The 9,746-nt window shown below is 48.7% G+C and overlaps 2 protein-coding genes across 2 annotated transcripts; both read right to left on the reverse strand.

The window, feature by feature from the left end:
* Positions 1-197: 197 nt before the first annotated feature.
* LOC135616324 (uncharacterized) lies at positions 198-1,634 on the reverse strand. The gene is made up of 2 exons (XM_065115518.1): positions 896-1,634; positions 198-776 (listed from the first exon to the last, which is right to left on the reverse strand). The coding sequence occupies exons 1-2, from the start codon at positions 1,613-1,615 to the stop codon at positions 435-437; spliced, it is 1,062 nt and encodes a 353-aa protein (XP_064971590.1). The 5' UTR covers positions 1,616-1,634; the 3' UTR covers positions 198-434.
* On the reverse strand, positions 1,624-2,857 carry LOC135616359 (uncharacterized). The gene is made up of 2 exons (XM_065115546.1): positions 1,709-2,857; positions 1,624-1,647 (listed from the first exon to the last, which is right to left on the reverse strand). Exons 1-2 carry the CDS (start codon positions 2,855-2,857, stop codon positions 1,624-1,626), a joined length of 1,173 nt encoding a protein of 390 aa, XP_064971618.1.
* Between the last annotated feature and the right edge of the window lie 6,889 nt (positions 2,858-9,746).

Raw genomic sequence — 9,746 nt, forward strand, 5'->3', positions numbered from 1 at the left:
CGGAGATTTCCTTGACCAGAACCGAGCTGACCGCGTGCTGAGAGGCGGCGAGGTAGAGGCTCAACTTCTCCCCTGGGGAGACTGACACGAGTCGGGGGAGGTTGGCCAGGTGTTGCTTCATCTGCTCGAAGGCCATTTCACATTCCGCCGTCCATTGGAAGTTTTTTGGATCCTTCAAGGCCTTGAAGAAGGGGAGGCAGCGATCTCCCGATCGGGAAAGGAAGCGTGATAGGGCGACTAACCTCCCGTTAAGGCGTTGCAGGTCTCTGATCGTCCGAGGGGGCTGCATGTCTATGACAGCCTGGACCTTTTCCGGGTTGGCGTCAATCCCTCTCTCGTGTATGATGAATCCGAGGAATTTTCCTGAGGTTACGCCAAAGGCGCACTTGGCAGGGTTGAGGCGCAGGCCGAACCTTCGCAGGGTGTCGAATGTTTCAGCCAGGTCGGAAGGATGAGCTTCGGCTGTTCGGCTTTTCACGATCATGTCGTCGACATATACCTCCATGTTTCGTCCAATCTGGTGGGCGAACATCCTGTTCACCGTCCTTTGGTAGGTGGCCCCGGTATTTTTCAACCCGAACGGCATGACTTTGTAAAAATATATCCCCTGCTCGGTGAGGAAAGCTGTGTGTTCTTGGTCTTCGGGTGCCATCCTGATTTGGTTGTACCCGGAGAAGGCATCCATAAACGAGAGACGGGCGTGGCCGGCTGTGGCGTCGACTAGCTGGTCGATCTTCGGTAGGGGGTAGCAATCTTTTGGGCAAGCATTGTTGAGACTGGTGTAGTCAATGCACATCCGCCAGCTTCCATTAGGCTTTTTGACAAGGACTACATTGGAGAGCCATTGTGGGTACCTGGCCTCTTCTATGAAACCGGCCGCTAGAAGTTGGCTTACCTCTTCTCGGATGGCAAGTTGCCGATCTGGGGCCTGCCGCCTGGGCCTTTGTTTCACCGGACGGGCATCGGGCGAGATGTTTAGGTGGTGTTGCACGACTTCCGGGTGGACTCCTACCAGGTCAGATGGCGTCCAAGCGAAGATGTCGGCGTTGGCTTGCAGAAGGCCGACGAGCTGCTGTTGCTCCTGTTCGGGCAGTCCTGACCCGATCTTGACTGTTTGGTCGGGCCTGCCTTTGATCAGCGGTAAGTCGATGGTGGATTCCTTCGGCTCGGGGCGGGGGGTCGGTTTTTTTCCCTCCCGGGGGTCCTCCAGCTGGAATTGGACCCTCGCTCTCTTGTTTAGCGATACGGCGATTAAGTAGCAACGCCTGGACTCCCAGGAGTTCCCCGCTACTTCTCCGACCCCATCGTGGGTCGGGAACTTGATGGTTTGGTAGTAAGTTGAGATGACGGCTCGGATCTTGTTGAGGGTTGGCCGTCCGAGGATGGCGTTGTATGCCGTGGGGAGGTCGACCACTAGAAAGGAGGTCATCACTGTCTTTGTCCTCGGGAAAACTCCCAAAGTTAGGGGCAGGGTGATAACCCCTAGTGACGAGATTGAGGCGCCGGTGAACCCCGTGAGCGTTGAGCATACCGGCTTCATGTTCTCCTTTACCAGGCCGAGCTTTTGGAAGGCGTCCCAATAAAGTATATCGGCCGAGCTTCCAGTGTCGACCATGATCCTTCTTACTTGCGCGTTGGCGATTCTGGCTGATATCACCAGTGCGTCATCATGTTCGGTTGGCACGGGTCCCCCGGTCGGGAAGGTGACTTCGGGGCCTTTTTCATGTTTGGAAGCTTCGGCTCGGGAGGCCCTGGCGTAGGCCTTTCCGCCCGCCATGGAGTTCCCTCCGGACGCTGGCCCGCCGGTTATGACATCTATGTGCCGCTCCGGGCGTGGCGAGAACTCCTTATCTGGCCGGAGGTATGAGCCGAGGTGCCCTCGGCGGATGAGCTCCTCAATTTGCCTTTTTAATTCTCGACACTCCTCGGTGTCGTGACCGGGCTGTCGGTGGAAACGGCAGTATTTAGAGCGGTCCGCGAGTTCGCGTGGGCTATTCATCGGGTGAGGATCTTTGAGAAGACCTTTCTCCTTGATGTGGAGAAATATTTCGGTCCGGGAGGAGTTCAAGCCTGGGGGAGGGGACCTGGGTACCGCATCGTCGAGTCCGCCAACCCTACGCCGGGAGGTAGCGGGCTGTTGCTGCCGGGGCTGCTCTGGCTTAACCCTCTTGCGCTCGTCGCGCCTTCCGACCATCCATGCTTCAGCAGCGACGAACTGGTTTGCGCGTTGTAACATTTCGGGTACCGAAGTGGGGGGTCGCTCCACCAGAGACCAAAAGAATCGGGTAGGCCGCAGGCCCATCATGAATGCCTGCATCATCAAAGAGGGGTGATCATCAGTCAGCCCGCGAATTTGTATGGTGAAGCGGTCCATGAAGTGAGAAAGGGGCTCGTCCTCCCTCTGGTTGAGCCCGAGGAGCATTGCCACCGACGGCTTCGGCTTGGCGTGAGCCAGAAAGTTAAGTTCGAAATCCTTGGCCAACTGGTCGAAAGAGGCGATGGACGCGGTCTTCAGATTGCTGTACCACGCCCGGGCTGGGCCTCGCAGGGTTATCGGGAAAGCCCTGCACATCAGGGCGTCGGACGTCCCATACAGCGCCATCTGGGCGCGGAAAGCGGCTACGTGGTCAGCCGGGTCGGTGGCGCCATCGTAGGCGTCTAATGAAGGGAGCCGAAAATGCGGCGGGATCGCATGCTCTTGAATCTCGGGGGTGAAAGGGGACCCCTGGTGTTGCTCGGCCCCCGGGTCTCCCCTGGTCCGGCGAACCTCACGCTGCACCTCATCCAGTCGGCGACCTACGAGGTGTAGCTGGGCCCACAGGCCCTCCGCCGAGTCTGAAAGCGGGGCTACGGGCATCGGGTGCGTCGCTGGATCCTCCGCTCCTCGGCTCCCGGGTTGGGTCGATTGGCCCAGAGGCGAAGCGGGAGACTCGGGAAGCGGTGCGGGGTTCTGGGCGGCGGACCGTTGCCGTGGTGGAGGTAGGGTTGAGTGCGAAGACGTCGGAGTAGAGACTAGCGGAATGATGGTCTGCATCACTCCCGTAAGAGCCCGGACCTGGTGTGTGAGGTCGTAGAAGGCTTCAGGCGGCACGGGGGACGGTCCACTGGGATTGGCGATGGGTGGCAACAGACCAGGGTCGTTGAACAATCGCCAATAGCGCTCCGAGATCGCAGCGGGGCGCTCGTCCCGAACCCCCTCCTGTTGGGGATGCTCTTCCGTTGCGTCGGTCGTGTGCGACCTGACGGCTGGGGGTTCGTCGGAGTGAGCATGTTGATCGCTTGACATTCGGACCGGTCCTCCTTCTAGCGCCATTATGTTAGGGTAAACACCTTTTTCTTAGCCGTGACCCGGGGGGTCGTCTCGGCTCGTTCGGGGGTCCGAATGGCGAGGATCTCCCTGGGGCGTTGTCTCTGCCAAGGCGGTCGGGCGCGGCCTCGGCCTCGGGGCGACGCTGCGACTTCCTCCGGGCGGGGATGCTGCGTGTCCGGACGGGGGCCTTGGCTCGGTACCTGCACAAAGGTCGGGTCGGGATGCTCCACCCGACCCCTCCGACGATCAAGTTAGAGAGTGACGTGGAGGTCGTTTTCCTTTCAAGAGCAAGTCCCCTTTTCTCCTTCTGGCTCGGGGGTGTTTATAGGGGGACTCGGCATTACCGGGCGCACCATCCCGTCAGTCGGGGCCGTACCTCCGATAGCGTCTGACATCGCCGAGGATGTTGGGTAGGGGACAGGGGAATCACAGGGTATGGGCGAGCTCCAACCGCTACCTACTTTTGTCTCGTCCTACTGTGCTGGGTCAACTGAAGGGGGCTGTGGGCTCTGCGAGGCTGACGTCCGGACGCAGACCGTCACCCTCATTGCTCTTCCTGGGGCGCCGCGCATGTCCACGTGCGGGGGACGTTGCCAGGAGTGGGGTCCGCCATTTTTTGCCATATCAGTACTTGTTGGAGTAGCCTGGCTAGAGAGGTTTGTTGGGGCATGAGTTTGTTGAGACAGAATATCCTTGTTAACGATGTTTGTTGTGGCCTGAGTTTGTTGAGGAAGAATATCCTTGCTGGCGAGATTTGTTTGGGCCTGAGTTTGTTGAGTTATTGTGGACGGATCCAATGATATTGGAAGAGATGAAGTTCCTGACTTATGTTTCTCCTGTCCACTAGTACCAAGGGAAACCTCTGTTGTGGAAGGCTCCGACATTATAGGAAGAGATATAGTTTTGGATTTGTCTTTCTGTCCGCGGTGCTGTCCTTGCGAGTCGGAATGCTCAATAGTCTTCGCCACCATCGGTGCTACTGCCATTAGAGAAGACTCGCTTTGTTGCTGAGGTGCTTGACGTGGTCGATAGGCCTTTGTGATTTGTTTTGAATTTTGCTGACAAGCTCCATTTGCATGACCAAAAGATAAGCAATGCTGACATCGTTGTGGCTTCCAGGAATATGAGACATGTACCTTCCGAGTGTTCCCGTCAAGATCACGATAGAAAACCTCATTTGGAAGATCTTCATCGGAAGAAACCAGTACACATGCTCGTGCAAATGCTAATCTCGTCTGAGCAGCTGTTGCTTTGTCGATGTAGAGTGGCTGTCCCAGAGTGCTGCATAACTTTGCAATAAAACGTCGACTCCAAAGATGTAGAGGAAGACCTTGAAAGGATACCCATAATGGAATAGACTGTAGGCTATCTAACTCCAAACCGACATCAGGAGACCAGCGTCATAGAATCATTGGATGGCCGCGAATAGTCCAGAATCCTTCGAGGACCCGTTGTAAATCTTCTTCAGAGTATAGCTTGCAAACAAAGAATCCGTTCTCCAGCATATGAAGATCAAATGATGATATTCCCCATCGAGTTTTGATAAATGATGATAGTGGGAAATAAGATATTTTGAGACCTACCACATAGCCAACAATCGCCATAGACCATGTCTCAATAAGCTCTGCTGAATCAGCAGTCTCGTATACAGCAATCTTCTTATCAGCCTGAACTTCTGGAGTAAAGAATTCCAAGCTTAGATCCGGACTTCCAACCGGAGCCTTGAAGAGGCTAGTCCAAGGCCTAGGGTCACTGGAAATGAGGGCAGGCTGCCGCGATTTAGAGCGCGACCTACTTCGATGCTGTTTCGTCGAAGGAGTTTCTCTCTGGAGAGGATATGGAGGAGGAGCCAATTGAGGGGTAACGGTAGGGAGTCTTACCATCGTATCAACCCTCCCGCCACCGTCGCCAGCCCTAGGGGCCGTCGCTGCCATGTTTGATCCCTCTTCTGGTCGCGGCTATAGAATCGTCTCCATAGGGAAAAGCCACCGTCGCAGTATATCATATCGCCGATACAGTACTGTCGCCCTAGAGAGATCTGGTCGCCGCTATAGTATCGTCGCCCTTGGGGAGAAGCCGACGCTGCAGGAGATCCGATCACCACTACAGTAAGGGAGATCAGATCGTTGCTATAGTATAGTCGCCCGTGGGAGAAAGCCAACGCTGCAGGAGTCAGATCGCCCTAGGGAGATCTCGTCGCCACTACAGTGTCATTGTCGCTACAGTACCATCGCTGCTACAGTGTCGCCGCCGCTACAGTACCGTTTATTCCATTATGTCCTTACGACGCTGGTCTCCTGATGTCCGTTTGGAGTTAGATAACCTACAGTCTATTCCATTATGGGTATCCTTTCAAGGTCTTCCTCTACATCTTTGTAGTCGACGTTTTATTGCAAAGTTATGCAGCACTCTGGGACAGCCACTCTACATCGACAAAGCAACAGCTGCTCAGACGAGATTAGCATTTGCACGAGCATGTGTACTGGTTTCTTCCGACGAAGATCTTCCAAATGAGGTTTTCTATCGTGATATTGACGGGAACACTCGGAAGGTACATGTCTCATATTCCTGGAAGCCACAACGAAGTCAGCATTGCTTATCTTTTGGTCATGCAAATGGAGCTTGTCAGCAAACTCCAAAACAAATCACAAAGGTCTATCGACCACGTCAAGCACCTCAGCAACAAAGCGAGTCTTCTCTAATGGCAGTAGCACCGATGGTGGCGAAGACTATTGAGCATTCCGACTCGCAAGGACAGCACCGCGAACAGAAGGACAAATCCAAAACTATGTCTCTTCCTATAATGTCGGAGCCTTCCACAACAGAGATTTCCCTTGGTACTAGTGGACAGGAGAAACATAAGTCAGGAACTTCATCTCTTCCAATATCATTGGATCCGTCCACAATAACTCAACAAACTCAGGCCCAAACAAATCTCGCCAGCAAGTATATTCTTCCTCAACAAACTCAGGCCACAACAAACATCGCCAATAAGGATATTCTGTCTCAACAAACTCATGCCCCAACAAACCTCTCTAGCCAGGCTACTCCAACAAGTACTATCCAGGATATTGTGCTGCAACAATCTTATCGTGCTTCAACAAACCCTGCCAATCAAGACCACATGATTCAAGGTATTTTAAAGTTTAAAAATCTACAAGCTGTAGATGAAGTGGATAAATATAGGAATAAAGCCATAAAATGTAAGGATATTGTGCGGGAGGAAAATACAAAACCGAAGGATAAGAAAAAGGATGGTACAGTCCATCCAAAGTCGTAAGATGAATACCTTACCATCTTTTCATTTCTTTATTACTGATGAAGATAACATGTTGGAATGTTCGCGGACTTAATAAGCCGGAGAAATATCGGGAGCTCAACAGAATAATCAAGTCTGTCGCATGTGATATTGTTATTCTAGTAGAAACGAAAATTAAACAATCGCGCGTTCAAGCTCAAAAGAATTTAATATGGCCGGACGCAGAACTGTTTACCAATGACTCAAATGAAACTTTTGGGAGAATATGGGTCTTATGGCATCCTAACTCTATTAATGCTTGGTTTATTTATGCTACTGATCAATTTATTCATCTTAAGGTAGATGACAAAAAGAATGGCTATCAATTCAATTTCACTGGTATATATGCTTCAAATAGTATGCAAGAAAGAAATACTCTTTGGTTTGACCTGACTAATATTACAAATAGCTGTCTCAATGTACCTTGGATTGTTCTTGAAGACTTTAGTACTGTTCGGTACACAAATGAAAAAGAGGGGGGTAAACAACTTTCAGAAAGCCATCTTCAAAGTTTTAATGATTACATTGACACTGCAGCTTTGTTTGATATGAAATCTGTGGGTAATTGGCTCTCCTGGAGTAATCAAGGTGCAGCTAACAGAAAAATAATGGCTCGACTTGATAGGTGTTTGATTAATCATGAATGGTTAACAGTTTACCAATATTCACTTCTTGAGTATGGTGCTCCTTTGTTTTCTGACCATTCTTTAATGTATATACACGCAGACAAAGCGACACTAAGAGGCAAGAAATCGTTTAGATTCTTTAACATGTGGAGTACTCATCCTCAATTTCTTGATGTTATCTGATCTGCTTGGAATGTTAACGTGCATGGATCCCCCCTTACATCTTATGTCAAAAGCTCAAAGCCTGTAAAGCAGCACTAAAGGAGTGGAATACAGATACCTTTGGCAATATTACCACCACAGTTCAATTTTGCAGGAAGGAACTAATGTCATTGCAACATGAGCTGCAACTTCAGCCAAATGATGAGAATATTTTCTACAAAGAGACAGAAGCTAGAAATAAGCCTTAAAACAGGAGGAAAGTTTTGCAAAGCAGAAGTCTCGATAGCATTGGCTTACACTAGAAGATTCTAATACTAAATTTTTCTATGCTTCAATTGCTACTCGAAGGGTTGTTAACCGTATCAGCAAATGCAGAGACAAAGATGATAATCTTATTGAGAATTTAGATAAGGTTAAAGCACACACAGAGCAATTTTTTTATTCCTTACTCAATCAAGCTAGGAAAACTAATAACATTCATGTGGAGCCGACTAGAAAACTTGATTCGGAAGCTATTTCAACCCTCAATGCCCCAATTACAGACGACGAAATTGTATGTGTTGTCTTTAAGTCACCAAAGCACAAAAGCCCAGGTCCAGATGGATTTCCAGCTGAATTTTACCAAACTGCTTGGTCTATTATTGGAAATGATGTGATCAAGGCTTGCCAACATTTTTTCTCTTCAGGTCATATTCTTAGAGAGATGAATTGTACTTTTATTTCTTTAATTCTGAAGAATGCAAGGGCTGATTCACTAGAGAACTATCGACCCATATCATTATGCAACTTTATTTACAAGATCATATCCAAAGTGTTGGCAAATAGAATGCAAAAGATAATACACAAGATCATTAGCCCAAATCAAGCTGCTTTCATCAAAGGGAGAAGTATACATCATAACATTTTGCTTGCTAATGACTTGGTCAAAGATTTGCATTCAAAAGTAAGAGGGACAAAAATATGTTTTAAAGCTGATTTACGTAAAGCCTTTGATTCAGTTAATAGGAAATTTATCTATAAGATGCTCCTCGATATGAACTTCCCACAACAATGGGTTAATTGGATTCAATCTTGCCTGGAAACTCCAAAGTTTTTGATACTCTTTAATGGCTCACCGATTGGTTTTTTTAGGAGCACGAATGGCATCCGACAAGGTGATCCACTCTCTCCGTATCTCTTTACTATTGCGATGGAAGGACTTAGCTGTATGTTGGAACATGCAGTCTTAAATGGCAGCATTAAGGTACTCAATGCTGGCTCTATTCATATATCACATATAACATTTGTAGATGATTTACTTATCTTTCTCCAAAATGATCCAACTTCAGTAAAGAACCTAGCTACTATTATGAATGACTTTGGTATGGTTTCTGGACTTCAGTTAAATCATGCAAAAAGTAAAGTATATATGAGCCCTTACGTTGAGGATAAGGTCTTTATTGCACAAACTTTGGGGGTTAGTGAGGGAAGCCTACCAGTTCCTTATTTGGGTCTCCCGCTCATATCCATAGGCATTCACAAAACCCACTGTCAGCCTATCCTACAAAAAATAAAGAATAGAATTTCTTCTTGGAAAAATAGGCTTCTATCAAAAGCAGGACGACTCGAACTCATCCGTTCTGTATTGCACTCCTACTATATATATTGGTGTAATGCATTTCTTATGCCTGCTGAACTTCTCCAAGATATTGAACGGTTATTAATGAACTTCTTCTGGAATGGCACAAATGATAAGGCAATGCATATGGTAAATTGGGATAGCATTTGCAAACCGAAAGATGAAGGGGGGCTAAACTTGAGAAATACTAGAGATTGGAATCAAGCATGCCTAGTACAACAATTGTGGGATCTTTTGCAAAACAAATGTTCCTTATGGTCACAATGGGTTTCTGCTAGGTATCTTTCAAAGGAATCAATCTGGTAAATTTCAACAAGAACATACCACTCTACAGCTTGGAAAGGAATTTTAAAGGCAAGGAATTGGCTAATCAAACACATTTCGTATGCAATCTCTTCTGGAACTAGTACTAATATGTGGTACGATCCTTGGGTGAATGGGAAGAGTATATTTCAATTATATGGCGACAGAATATGAAAAGATCTTGGGGCTCCCAAAGATTGGAAGGTTTCCGAGTTCATTGCTAACGGTACCTGGTGTCTCACTAATCCTATTTCTCCCGAAATGTTATCACTTTGGCCGACTATCATAGCTATTCCAATCAGGAACAACTCTTCAGATATACTTATTTGGCCTCATGACAATGGCAAATTTGGTGTCACATCCGCATGGAATCAAATTAGGCAAAGAAATAACAAGTGAGTCCCAAGCAGTTGGACATGGGATCGACCG

The sequence above is a fragment of the Musa acuminata genome, chromosome BXJ2-7 (assembly GCF_036884655.1).
Source record: "Musa acuminata AAA Group cultivar baxijiao chromosome BXJ2-7, Cavendish_Baxijiao_AAA, whole genome shotgun sequence".
In the NCBI taxonomy this organism is placed as follows: Eukaryota; Viridiplantae; Streptophyta; class Magnoliopsida; order Zingiberales; family Musaceae; genus Musa; species Musa acuminata.